The sequence below is a fragment of the Pygocentrus nattereri genome, chromosome 3, assembly GCF_015220715.1.
Source record: "Pygocentrus nattereri isolate fPygNat1 chromosome 3, fPygNat1.pri, whole genome shotgun sequence".
In the NCBI taxonomy this organism is placed as follows: domain Eukaryota; kingdom Metazoa; phylum Chordata; class Actinopteri; order Characiformes; family Serrasalmidae; genus Pygocentrus; species Pygocentrus nattereri.
The window spans coordinates 46,795,433-46,809,668 of NC_051213.1; the positions used below are offsets into that span (position 1 = coordinate 46,795,433).

The window sequence follows — 14,236 nt, forward strand, 5'->3', positions numbered from 1 at the left end:
AAGTTTTTTTTTATTATGAAACCATAAACCAAAAATAATTATAACTGTTGAAATAAAAAGTTTTCACCAGGCGATATTTTGCCCCGCAACACCCTGTGGTGTGCCCCTCCATCAAGAAAGCATTTTTAAAAATGCTAATTAATAACGTCTCAGACATCAGCCGTTCATGTAGAAACTTTCTGAGACGGAGCTTTTAGAGGTGGGTGTCTGGTTACTGTCGTCACCACTGTAAACAATTCTGACTCTGTAAACATCTCAAATCAGTCTGAATGACTTTGTTTAAACTGTAACCGTTTAATTATAGAGAATTTTTGAAAAAATGGTGGAATTCCACATTAAATCGTCCAGCTTGAGTGGACTTGATGAACGTTCATGACACCATCGTCAGTCGTCTCAAGCCTGTTTTGCTTGTGAATATTTGCTGGCTAATGCAGGCGTGACTGGGCCTTGAGGCTTGTTATGATCAGTTCATTTGCACTGAATTTTATAACCGTTTGCTTTACTCTGTTCTAGACTGCTGCACACCAGCCACCCATTCCCGTGTAACGTGTGCGGGGAGGCGTTTAAGCGGCGGAAGGAGCTCGACCTGCACTCTCTCATACACCAAGGTCAGAGATCAACCCCACACTGGACTTATGAGATAAACACACACACATTGATAGACATACCATTCTGTTCTGATTGTCTTAATGCCATTAAACATCAAATGTGACTCGAATAAACGACAGAAAAGTGTAAAATATTCAGACACAACTTTTTCACAGCACAGTAATGCACGCCGGACAAAATGTTTTATTTTATTTTATTTTATTTTTTCTTCTAATTATCTTCGTTTGCAGCTTTTGTGATACTTGAGTAGCATGTTTGGTGGCAACCTAGTAGATTTCAGGTTCTCTTGGGGTCAAATTCCAAAATAATTCCAAAAAGTGTGTTCAGTGTTGTATGCAAAAATTTGGGCAACAATTGATGTGCTTTGTTGGTTTTGTAAGTGAAACCAAGTTAACACATCCCCTACAGAGAACACACTTACTGTTTATTAGCTGAATTTTTGAAAAATTAAGTAAAAACATAAAACGACAGTTATGACACATTTTGTGTTTTGTTCTTTATACACTGCATATACATGGAAATTGGCTACTAAGAAAAAGAAGTTTGACTCTAGAGGATGTGTTAACTTTTTACTTCAACACATCAACAAAACATTGTCAGTGTCGGGGACAAAAGGTCCAAAGTAATTGTTCCTTTACAAACGAGAAGGGTCTGGCCGCAGACATGCACACTCAGCCTGATGATGACATCAGTGCCGCTCTGCCACGACAGTAGCCACGTTTACATGCAGCCTAATAATCCGTTAATCCGACTAATAGCTCAATCGGAATAGAATACGTTCATGTAAACACCTCAATCGGAATAGTCTAGTCCGATTGAGGCCATACAATTTCTATCCGATTGAACGAGGTGGGTAAACCTCTAAATAATCCGTTAAATAGAAGAATAATATCCGTGTAAACGCCTGAATCTGATTACACTCCCCTATCGGAACATATAAGAACGTTCTGCGCATGTGGTTTATACCGTTCAACACGGCGGAGCAGAACCTGGTCTGCAGAGGAGACGAAGTTCATGCTCTGAGCTTTAAAAGACGGCGGTGGGACGGACGTCCAGCTTATGTGTCTCAGAACACGAGGTCTTCCTCTCGGCCTTCTTTAATAAGGACGTGTGAAGGACGTTTTCCTGAGTCTGACGTCATTTTAAAGCAGTTAAAAACTCAAGCACTGCTCACTGCTGCTCATCTCACTCTGACCTCACGTGATGCTCGCTGTCATGGTAACGCATGCATCATTTTGCATTGGATTACTTGTAGCGAGCATGTAAACGAAGATTTTCCATCAGACAGTTGAATAGAGTGTGCATATAAACACCTCAGAATCTGTAATCCGATTGTTTTAAATCGGATTGGCAAAAATCGTTGCATGTAAACACAGCCACTGTTTTTATCGGTTTTATGAGGAAAAACAGTGAAACGCAAACTGCTGGGCAACAAGGGTTACACTGAATATATAATAGTGTTGCCATACTGATAATAAGGTGATTAAATATGGAACCTTCCACAGTAAAACCACGACGATAAGACAAAGTTAAAACTGGCTACCAAAACTAATGAAATTGACAATTAGAACCGTTAAGAATAAAACCTGATGGCATTGCTTAAACGGGAGTTGGCTTGATGGTTGCCAGGTGGGACCATTACGAGCAAATGTCTGGAATTTTAAGATTTTAAGGATTTTATATTGATTTTAAAGTTCTTTATATTGTGATATCAACCTATTAGGAGAACACAATTCCATTGGCGACTACCGGACACCACCAGGAGCCAACAGAACCAGGGAGTTGCATTAAATGTAACACTCTAACCGTGTTATGGGCGAAAAATGATTTATGTAATTAATTAGTTAATTGAGTCCTTTGACAGCCCCAGGTCTGAATAACTTGTGTGTAGATTATGTCCAAAGTCATGTTTGCAGTGCAATATGTCACCAGTTCAGTGTCAAATATCGCTCGTTAGGTTCGGACCTTTGGTCGTACATTCACACGCGATCATTATGGAGACCCCCACCCCCTCTCCCCTCGCTAATGATATCATAAGATGAATGTGCCCTTATTGATGAGTCTCTGGCAGAAATAAACAGATGGGGTCAGAGGTCACATTGATCAGGTGTGTGTATTGATAAGATCAGCTACTGATCAGTCACTTTCTAATCAGCCTAATACCGAGCGCCACTGTGTGTGTGTGTGTGTGTGTGTGTGTGTGTGAGTGAGAGACTGTGTGGGCGTGTGTGAGAGGGGAGTTAATTGGTGGGGGTGAAGGTGCAGCAGGCTGTGCTGAGTGTTGTTCTGTAAGAAGGGGATGCTGAGGGTCTGAATGCAGCTCTGCCTGCTCCTCCATTCATCCTGTTTATTTCTCTTCATCCTCAGCTGTGGAGATAAGGGCGAGAGAGCAGTATGTTAATCTCTCTCTCTCTCTCTCTCTCTCTCTCTCTCTCTCTCTCTCTCTCTCTCTCTCTCTCTCTCTCTCTCTCTCTCTCTCTCTCTCTCTCTCTCTCTCTCTCTCTCTCTCTCTCTCTCTCTCTCTCTCTCTCTCTCCCTCCCTCCCTCCCTCCCAGGATAAGAGGCGCATGTTTATGATTTTAATGTTTTTGTCTGTTCTTTTGTCTCCAGATAAAGAAACCAGAGGTGTTTGTTTTTCTGTCTCATTTCTCACTCTATCCATCCATTCGTTCATCACTATCCATTCATTCATTCCTCGTTCATTTTCTTCTGTTTTGCTGTCTTGTTCATTTCCGTCTACAATTATTTCTCTATTTCTGTTATTTTTTTCACTCTTTTTTACTCTTTATTTTGTTCTTTGTCACCTTTCTCTCTTTCTGTTTTTCCTTTTCACTCTGTCTTTCTAGATTGACCTGTCTACCTATAGCACTCTCTCCTTTTCTTTTTTCTTTCTCCCTTTCTATTTCTCTTGAGTTTTAACTGTCTGTCTGTTTATCTGTCTATCTATCTATGTTTATCTGTTTGTCTATTTATGTCTATATATCTATCTGTCTGTCTTGTTTTACTTAATTTCTTTCTTATTTCTTTCTCTGGTCGTATTAGTGACCTGCTCTATATTAATGGGTGATATTTGTGTAGTTTTTAACCTCTCTCTCTCCTCTCCCTCTCTCTCTCTCTCTCTCTCTCTCTCTCTCTCTCTCTCTCTCTCTCTCTCTCTCTCTCTCCCTCTCTCTCTCCCTCTCTCTCTCTCCCTCTCTCTCTCTCTCTCTCTCTCTCTCTCTCTCTCTCTCTCTCTCTCTCTCTCTCTCTTCTCTCCCTCTCTCTCTCTCTCTCTCTCTCTCTCTCCCCCTCTCTCTCTCTGTCTGTCTGTCTGTAGATAAGGAGCCGAAGTTGTGTCCTCAGTGCGGTTCTCAGTTTCTGAACCAGGCCGTGTTGGACCTGCACCTGCAGCGCTGCAGTGGGGAGCCGCAGCAGCGCCGCCGCTATAAAGGTCTCGGCCGCGGCCGGGTGGGCGGACAGCTCGAATGTGACATGTGTGGACACCGCTGCGTCACCCAGGACGGCCTGGACCTACACCGGCTCTCGCACACCGGCCAGACGCCCCTGCGCTGCCCCCTCGTACCCTGCAGGCGACGCTTCGCCTCCAGCTCTGCCCTGGCCGAGCACGTTCTGGCGCACTGTCGCGGCGCAATGGGGAAACGGAGCGCCCCCCGCCGCTTCGCCTGCGAGTTCTGTGGCAAGGAGTTCGCCTACGCATCCACGTTCGCCGTGCACATGCGTACACACACTGACGAGAGGCCCTTTGAGGTGAGCGCTGGGCAATATCCGTTTTTCAGAATCGTCAGTAGATGATTTATCTCATTAGATGAGTTTATTGGTTGCATACTTTCCTGCAGTGAAACATGTTAAACGTAACTGTTGGGGAAAAATATGCTGTATGAACTGCAGCCATTTATTAACCATTACTGTTGTGGTCTGACGAGTCAACCTATCAGATTAATGGACGTTGGCTTCTCCGGGCCCAGGAAGAAGAGGACCGTCCAGATTGTTAGCAGTATAAAGTTTAAAAGTCGGGGTCTTTTGTGGTTTGGAGGGTATTAGTGGGGGACTTGCACACCTTTGAAGGCAGCATTAACACTGAAGAATACTTCGTGGAGCAAGTTTTACGGTTTGGTTGCTGCCTGTTAGATTTAGAGCAAACTCATTTACTCAGATTCCAAAATAGTAATGATAAAAGTACTGCGTTAAATAGTCATATTTTCTAAGTGAAAATAACTTGAAATAATAAAAAAAAAATTTCAACGTCAAGTAAATTGTGCACTGAATTTTACAGGAAAATTCCATATTCATGTTTTTGTAGAGGATGTGTTAACTTTTCACTTAGAAAATGTATAAAACATGTCATTTGACCAGGAATATGCAAATGAATTTTAATTAAGCAGGCCTAGGAAATTGAACAGTAATGATAATTATGAAAATCAAAACTTTTATATCACATGTTCTGTAACATGGTGTCTTCTAGATGGCACTAGTTTTTCAGGGACATCCATGCTGGTTGATGAGGTATTGCTAGGCCATTGTTACGGTATCCCAGGTGGTTGCTAAGGTGTAGCTAGCCCATTGCTGTAGTATCACAGGTGGTTGCTAAGTTTAGACTAGGCTGTTGCAATGGAACGGTTGCTGAGATGTTGCTAGGCTGAGATGTTGGTAAGATGTTGCTAGTTCATTGCCATAGTATCCCAGGTGGTTGCCAAGATGTTGCTAGGCTGTTGTTGTGGCATTCAGAGGGTTGGTAAGATGTTGCTAGTCCATTGCCGTAGTATCCCAGGTGGTTGCAAGGTGTTGCTAGGCCATTGCTATAGTATCACATGTGGTTGCTAAGGTTATACTAGGCCCTTTGCAGTGGAATCCCAGGTGATTACTAAGATGTTGCTATGCTGTTGTGGCATTCAGAGGGTTGGTAAGATGTTGCTAGTCCGTTGCCGTAGTATCCCAGGTGGTTGCTAAGATGTTGCTAGGCTGTTGTTGTGGCATTCAGAGGGTTGGTAAGATGTTGCTAGTCCGTTGCCGTAGTATCCCAGGTGGTTGCTAAGGTGTTGCTAGGCCATTGCTGTAGTATCACATGTGGTTGCTAAGGTTATACTAGGCCCTTTGCAATGGAATCCCAGGTAGTTGCTAAGGCTGCACTGTTGCAGAATCAAGTTCATAAAGTAAAAGATTCAATGTTTTGTTTTTGTACAGAATTACTGATCACCATTTTTCTATTTCTGTTAGCACGTCCTTAAAAAGGAGCTTTGTAAAAATAGTTATGGGACATGATTCCAAGCTTTTGGTCGGTGGTGTACGTTTCTTTTTCCATCTCTAGCAGTCGTTTATTCCTCACGTCTGTTTGTTTGTTTGCTTCGTTATTGTCTTTTTGGTTCAGCAAATAAGGCCGATCACCGCCGTTCATAAATAAGTTCACATTTGAACTATTTTAATAGCACAAATGAGCCAACGCAGAGTCCTCTGCATCTCGCTGCTCATTTCAAGTCACTTCACGTATGTCAGGGTTCATATCAGATCAAGCAAGCGGTTCACAGGAATTTAATATTGCCTTGAGTGTAGCCTAATTTTGGAGCCCATTAGTCTGACGGAATTATTCTTCCTGTGGTCTTTTAATTGAGATTTGTTCTTCTGAATGTCTGAAAATATTAGAGCCTGATTTTTAATGCATTGGGTATTCACACAGAATATACATTATATATGAAACGTGCTTTTGTTGAAATCCTTTTCCTGAACAGTTGTGCATTTATCCGGTTGTGTGTTGCAGTAATGCTCTTTGATATTATCCACTCACTGATTTCATTTGTTCAGATACATTGCGGAGGAAATTTGTCCGACGCTTTACTGCAGCTGCTTCGTGCATCAGAGAAGAGACGGCTCAGGCCTCTGCAGTGAAATGCTCACACTCTGTGAACAGATAAGGACGTTTACGTCCAGCTTAGCCTCAGTGCCAATTTTGCCTGGAGAAACAGAGATATGGAATCAGCCTTTCCACTCAGGGAATCGCAGCGTGTTCCAGATAGTTGTTTTCTTCTGGCAAATTAAGTAACAGAGTTGTAATGATGTGAGGTTTTTTGTTTTTTTTTCCGTTCACCGATGGAGCGTGAAGCTGCTCAGTGTTTGGCTCTCTTTGTTCTAGTTCTGTGGTGAGTCCTGTTGATTGTGTGCAATTCCTGACCAGTAGAACATTCAACTGAAATTCTCTCATTCTGAGAACTTTTATGATGGGTGAGCATCATACCTGATCAGATTTAGGGCAAAATTATTTACTTAAATTGCAAAGTAGTAATAATAAACATACTGTGTAAAAATAAAAGGGTATATTTTTGGTTTGTCCATCTGAATTTTCGTGACCAAATCGTAAGGCAAATTATTCAGTAACTGCATGAAATAAATGTAATTTATTTATTTATTTATTTACTTATTTATTTATTGTAAAATCAAATTAACAGAACGTGTTTTATGAGCTACACTTATTGCTCTATTAAGATTAAGTGACCCTTATTAGTCCCACAACAGGGAAATTCCACCTCCGCTTTTAACCCATCCGTGAAGTGAAACACCACATACACACTAGTGAGCACACACACACTAGGGGGCAGTGAGCACACTTGCCTGGAGTGGTGGGCAGCCCAATCCGCAGCACCCGGGGAGCTGTTGGGGGTTGTCTTGCTCAAGGACACCTCAGTCACGTGCTGTCGGCTCTGGGGATCGAACCGGCGACCTTCCGGTCACGAGGCTGGTTCCCTAACCTCCAGCCCACGACTGCTCTATGGTTACAATTTACTGCTGAAAGCCAAATATCGCTCTTTGTGTTATTTTCTAAAAGTGATGTTTCCAGAGCAGATCACTGAAGAGACGCCGTCTGTTTATAGTTTAGAGCCCAGATTTGGGGAATCGGTGGTTCCAAGGAGTTTAAGAGGCGTAAACAGGCCCATAGACTTAGCTGTAGTTCCAGACGTCAGACACTAAACAAGTCTTGGCCGATTCAGTTTGCGGTAATTAAGTTTCTTAGCACCGTTTATTTAAAATTGAGCATTAAAAAAATGATAAAAAATTGGTGATGTTTCTGTATCTGTCTGTCCCTGCAGTGCACTCAGTGTGGTAAGCGTTTCCGGCAACTGCCCCACCTGCAGGACCACGAGCGGATCCACAGCGGCGAGCGGCCCTTCACCTGCTGGGTTTGCGGCAAAAGCTTCAGCGTGGCGGCCCGTTTGACAGAACACGCCCGCGTGCACAGCGGCGAGCGGCCCTACACCTGCCCCCGCTGCCCCACCTCCTTCCGCTCGCGCCCCAACCTCGACAAGCACCTGCGTCTCCACGCCGGCGACCCCTCCGACCCAAACCAGGCCGTGGCCCAAGCCGTGCTGGACCAGGACCAGGCCGTGCAGACTATCCTGCTGGTGCAGGAGGGTCCATCTTCACCTTCTCCGGCGTCAGCCTCCATCCAGGAGGGCGCGCTGGTGGCCGAAACGGAGAACGGATCGTCCGTGGTCTTCCTGCATCCCAACATCACCATGCCCACCATCCCCACCGTCGCGGTCCCCACCATCTCAGTGGTGGCGGGCCAGGAGGTCCCGCACACCATAGAGTTCATTATTGAGGAGACTGTGTAGAAAGAGGGAGAGAAGCAGAGCAAATGGAAGATGGAGACGGAGAGCGATGGAGCAATTTGCAAAGGAGCCACGGCCACAGGCGGCCTCGGAGATAGCTTAAGGTTACCAGGCCAAGAAGAAGAAGGAGGAGAGAAAGAGAGAGTGGGACACGTGTGGGTGCGTATGTGTGTCTGGGAATGTAAAACAGAGGGAAACTGATGGGTGATTCGGAATTTAAAAAGCTCCGCAGACCCAGTTACATGTATTTTTAGTTTTTTTTTTCCCCTTTTCTGCTTCACCGGCAACAGCAGAACAAGGACACGTCACCTACAATAACACCACCTCCACTGAAATAAGACAGTACGGCGTTTAGGAGCAGTATATATATTTCAGCCTTTGTTCCCAGCACCTTCGACTGTGACTGGTTCATAAAGTGTTTTTAATAAAAAGTTTGTTCCAGGTTTGTTGGATTGCTGTCTGATTTGAAGTGGCATCCCACCACTTTTTCAAAATCTTCACTATCTTGGACCTCTCATATTGATTCTGATACAACTGTACACCCAGAACTCTTTACAACCCAAAAATATGCACTACGCCGACACACCTGACGTCTGTTTATCTCATGTCTGCTAACCCATTTCACATGGAGTCTTCACGACCTGCATCACCATACATTGTTTATCATGTTAATATCCTAAGTAGGTCTATTGAAACATATGAGAGTGTATAGTCTCTAAAATCTCCCTTATAGAAAGTCATTACCTGAAATCGGTACGAATGTGTTGCCCGATGCTCTTGAACTTGTTAGGTTTTTAACCCAATCAGGTTGGAGAGGTATATGTGGGATAAAGCAAAATAATCCAAAATGAAACATTTTATTGTTATAGACTTGCCACGAGATGTAGATGTGGACTATATGGCAAAAATGTCATATTCTGATACTTAAAATAAATTTTTTAATGTGTCACGATATCCGTTTAATCAGACAATTGATCAGTTGAAGGAGAGGAAGAACCAGTAGGGCTACATAAAAAAACATCTGTCAAAACTGAAGTTGTTTTTTCAGTATTTGGCTCCAAATCCTGTTAAAAAGGACGTATTTTGCTCTCTTTTTATTGAAGCATGCAGTTGGTTAGAGCTCTGCAAGCACTGACGATGCCCACAATATGTTCAGATAAGCATATCGTACAATTTATCACAATAATGATGGTCATCGCCCAGCCCTAATACTTAATAATAACACCTGATGCTCCCAGGTGGGAAACGTAGGTAATAACTGCAGCATAACGTACAACAGACGTTATAAATATCTAAGATTTAAACATTCATAGCTGAAAATAGTGCAGATTAAAGCATTTACTGTTATCAGCCTTACATGCAGAGTGAAGAGAAACAAGTGTTCAGACACTGTTCTCTTATTTAGTATGTTTCCCAGGTAAATATCCACGTAGAATATACACGCTTTAGCCGTGATTCACCAAAAGAGCGCAGAATCAGTCACGTTTAATGACGTAGGCACCGCTCTGCATCTGATTTGTAAGCGTTGTCTGATGTAGAAGCGAGCAGAGATTTGGCGAATCGGTCTCGGCGCGTGAAATCAAGCGCTAGCCGACTGGCATCTCATTTGCATATCGTTTACATGAAGCATGCCCTAATTCATACAGTTGTTTGAGCAGGAAGCCAATAAAATGACGGCAGCCCGTGAGCCAGCAGCTGTGCAGTGAGTGCATTGCGCCCCCTACTGACCAAACTTCGTAGTGTTAAAATTTAACCACTGGAAAGAGTGAAATGTGAATTTTATATACAAATGATTTTTTTTAACACTATATTCCTGCAGTGAGATCCCTCTGCGCTGTGTTTTATGGGTGGAGTCAGTAGATCCATCTGTTTTCTGGGTGGAGATCCATGATTTGTCCTTAGGCGTAAAACGACTCGGGTCGTCCACGAAGTCTCGGAGGTGCTACTTTTATATCAAAAACTCTATAAATACATGACCATGAGGTGACCATGAACGAGGATGCTGAGCTGGGTGGAAACCTGCTGACCCTACAATGCACTGGAGCGCTACCACACACACACACATGCAGGCAGTCCCAGGTGTGTGTTGGGGGGTTGGGTGGCGCTTGTGATAGATGTATTATTTTAATGACCGAGCGCCACTACAGCTTATGCTTCAATCTGATGCTGCCACTTATCTTGTGTTTGTCAGCGTATATTCAATTAGATGCCACTTAAGGAAACGTATTGCTGACGTGGTGCTTTGGCCTGTGAAAATGAGCTTCCTGACCCCCGAGTTCTTCGGCCTGCCAACATTCCTTTCCATCTAAGACCAGTATCCCTGCACCATTACCGATACTTGTAAAAGGAAAAATTGCCACAGAAACAGATTGAAATAACTAAATATGAGCGACCGTTGCTGACCGTTCACTCAATCTCATGTCCTTCAGTGCCTGCGTGTGGACGAAGGGTGGAAGAAGAAGTAGTTCCTAAGTATTTCGTTGTTACTGTATATCGCTGTTGTCGGGGAAAAAAAACGCATCTTGGCCTTTATATTGTGTGTAAATTTCATGATGGATGGACCAAAAATAACTGGACAAAAATGACTTTGTTAAAAATGGCTCTGGTTCCAGTGACTTACAGTGAAAGTAAGCTGTGTTTATCTTCCCCTGTACAGTCATCGTTTGGAGAGGTTTTCTTCTGACAGCAGCGATACAGAAATAAAGCATATATCAGCAAAACGCTTCTGGAGCGACGCTGAAACCAAATACACGCTGGATGGGAAAAAAAAGGAAAGAAAAAGGAAAAAGCTGCAGAATGAAGTTTGAGTAACGTTATGTTTACATCACAGCTTCCTCTGTGAGTTTATTGGCTGGTTGCAAAGCAGAAACCTAATTACTGTCTGACTCTCTCGCTCTCTCTCTTTCTCTCTCTCTCTCTCGCTCTCTCTCTCTCTCTGTCTCTCTCTCTCTTTCTCTCTCTCTCTTTCTCTCTCTCTCTCTCTGTCTCTCTTTCTCTCTCTCTCTCTGTCTCTCACCCCCCTCTCTCTGTCTCTCTCTCTCTCTGTCTCTCACCCCCCTCTCTCTCTCTCTCTCTCTCTCTGTCTCTCACCCCCCTCTCTCTCTCTCTCTATCTGTCTCTCTCTCTCTCTCTCTCTCTTTCTTTCTCTCTCTCTCTCTCTCTTTCTCTCTCTCTCTCTCTCTCTCTCTCTCTCTCTCTCTCTCTATCTGTCTCTCTCTCTCTCTCTATCTGTCTCTCTCTCTCTCTCTCTCTCTCTGTCTCTCTCTCTGTCTCTCACCCCCCCTCTCTCTCTCTCTCTCTCTATCTGTCTCTCTCTCTCTCTCTCACCCCCCCCCTCTCTCTCTCTCTCTCTCTCTCTCTCTCTCTCTCTGTCTCTCTCTCTCTCTCTCTCTCTGTCTCTCTCTCTGTCTCTCACCCCCCTCTCTCTCTCTCTCTCTATCTGTCTCTCTCTCTCTCTCTCTCTCTCTCTCTCTCTCTCTCTCTCTCCGGTGTGTGTCTCTCTTTGCTGAGGTGGCTGTACCTGCTGTGACTTTGACAAAGTGTTACCCTTGTGTGCTGCCCGTGTGTGGAGATGTGTGTGCTAGATCCGTCCTGCAGTGTGTGTGTGTGTGTGTGTGTGTGCGTGTGCACATGCTGCAGTGTTTGTGTGAAGTTGTCTGAGTGTGTGTTCTGCCTGTAGTTGGTGTTGATTAGTGTGTGTGTGTGTCATTGTGATTAGTGAGTTGGTGTGATGTCATTGTGCGTGCGTGTGTGTGTCATTGTGATTAGTGAGTTGGTGTGATGTCATTGTGCGTGCGTGTGTGTCATTGTGATTAGTGAGTTGGTGTGATGTCATTGTGCGTGTGTGTGTGTGTCATTGTGATTAGTGAGTTGGTGTGATGTCATTGTGCGTGCGTGTGTGTCATTGTGATTAGTGAGTTGGTGTGATGTCATTGTGCGTGTGTGTGTGTGTCATTGTGATTAGTGAGTTGGTGTGATGTCATTGTGCGTGTGTGTGTGTGTGTCATTGTGATTAGTGAGTTGGTGTGATGTCATTGTGCGTGCGTGTGTGTGTCATTGTGATTAGTGAGTTGGTGTGATGTCATTGTGCGTGTGTGTGTGTGTGTCATTGTGATTAGTGAGTTGGTGTGATGTCATTGTGCGTGTGTGTGTGTGTGTCATTGTGATTAGTGAGTTGGTGTGATGTCATTGTGCGTGTGTGTGTGTGTGTCATTGTGATTAGTGAGTTGGTGTGATGTCATTGTGCGTGCATGTGTGTGTCATTGTGATTAGTGAGTTGGTGTGATGTCATTGTGCGTGCGTGTGTGTGTCATTGTGATTAGTGAGTTGGTGTGATGTCATTGTGCGTGTGTGTGTGTGTCATTGTGATTAGTGAGTTGGTGTGATGTCATTGTGCGTGCGTGTGTGTGTCATTGTGATTAGTGAGTTGGTGTGATGTCATTGTGCGTGCGTGTGTGTGTCATTGTGATTAGTGAGTTGGTGTGATGTCATTGTGCGTGTGTGTGTGTGTGTCATTGTGATTAGTGAGTTGGTGTGATGTCATTGTGCGTGTGTGTGTGTGTCATTGTGATTAGTGAGTTGGTGTGATGTCATTGTGCGTGCGTGTGTGTGTCATTGTGATTAGTGAGTTGGTGTGATGTCATTGTGCGTGCGTGTGTGTGTCATTGTGATTAGTGAGTTGGTGTGATGTCATTGTGCGTGTGTGTGTGTGTCATTGTGATTAGTGAGTTGGTGTGATGTCATTGTGCGTGCGTGTGTGTGTGTGTCATTGTGATTAGTGAGTTGTGTGTGTTTCACAAGCGCTTGTGAGTGTGCGCACAAACGTGAATCCTGTTGATGGTTCTGTCACACTTGTCTGCCCCTGATCACCCCCTTCATTGTTTCTACCGCTCTCTCGTTCCCCAGCTCTCTCCCTCTCTTTCTCCCTTGTGCTTTCTCTATTGCTCTCATGGTCTTTTTCTTTCCCTTTCTCTCTCTCCTTTATCTCTTCTTCTCTTTCTGTCTTTCTCCCCTTTCTCGCTCTCTACCCTTCATCTCTCCTTCTCTTTCTCCATCTTTCTCACCTTCTCTCTCTCTCCGCTTCATCTCTCCTTCTCTTTCTCCATCTTTCTCCCCTTCTCTCTTCCCTTCGTCTCTTTCTGTTTCTCCGTCTTTCTCACCTTCTCTCTCTCTCCGCTTCATCTCTCGTTCTCTTTCTCCATCTTTCGCCCCTTCTCTCTTCCCTTCGTCTCTTTCTGTTTCTCCGTCTTTCTCCCCTTCTCTCTCTCCGCTTCAACTCTCCTTCTCTTTCTCCATCTTTCTCCCCTTCTCTCTCTCTTCCCTTCGTCTCTTTCTCTTTCTCCATCTTTCTCCCCTTTCTCTCTTTCCCCTTCATCTCTCTTCTTCTCTTTCTCTGTCTTTGTCCTTTTCTCTTTCTTCTCCTTTTCTCCTTCTCATTCATTATTTCTTTTTTTCTCATTTTTTCTCCCTCATTCCTTCTGCCTTAATCTCTCTCTCCCTCTCTCTCTGTCTCTCTCTGTCTCTCATGCTTTCTTCTTTGCTCCCATTCTCCTTTTCCCCCTTGCCCCCTCCCTCACTCGTTCTCTCTCTCCTTTTCCCCCTTGTCCCCCTATTTCTCTCCCTCACTCGTACTCTCTCCTTTTCCCCCTTGTCCCCCTATTTCTCTCCCTCACTCGTACTCTCTCCTTTTCCCCCTTGTCCCCCTATTTCTCTCCCTCACTTGTTCTCTCTCCTTTTCCCCCTTGTCCCTCTATTTCTCTCCCTCACTCGTACTCTCTCCTTTTCCCCCTTGTCCCCCTATTTCTCTCCCTCACTCATTCTCTCTCCTTTTCCCCCCTTGCCCCCCTCCCTCACTCGTTCTCTCTCTCCTTTTCCCCCTTGTCCCCCCTCCCTCATTCGTTCTCTCTCTCCTTTCCCCCTTGTCCCTCTATTTCTCTCCCTCACTCGTTCTCTCTCTGCTTTTCCCCCTTGTCCCCCTCCCTCATTCGTGCTCTTTCTCCTTTTCCCCCTTGCCCCCTCCCTCATTCATT

At 44.4% G+C, this 14,236-nt stretch overlaps 1 protein-coding gene across 3 annotated transcripts in view; it reads left to right on the forward strand.

Moving 5' to 3' along the window:
- Positions 1 to 8,652, forward strand: part of znf574 (zinc finger protein 574) — a 29,742-nt gene extending 21,090 nt beyond the window's left edge. For all 3 annotated transcript variants that reach the window (XM_017684624.2, XM_017684626.2, XM_017684625.2), the window contains exons 6-8: positions 514 to 608; positions 3,926 to 4,356; positions 7,686 to 8,652. In XM_017684624.2, coding sequence (XP_017540113.1) covers positions 514 to 608; positions 3,926 to 4,356; positions 7,686 to 8,210 — 1,051 coding nt within the window. In that variant the 3' untranslated portion in view covers positions 8,211 to 8,652. The remainder of the gene's footprint in view (positions 1 to 513; positions 609 to 3,925; positions 4,357 to 7,685) is intronic.
- The last annotated feature ends 5,584 nt before the right edge of the window (positions 8,653 to 14,236 follow it).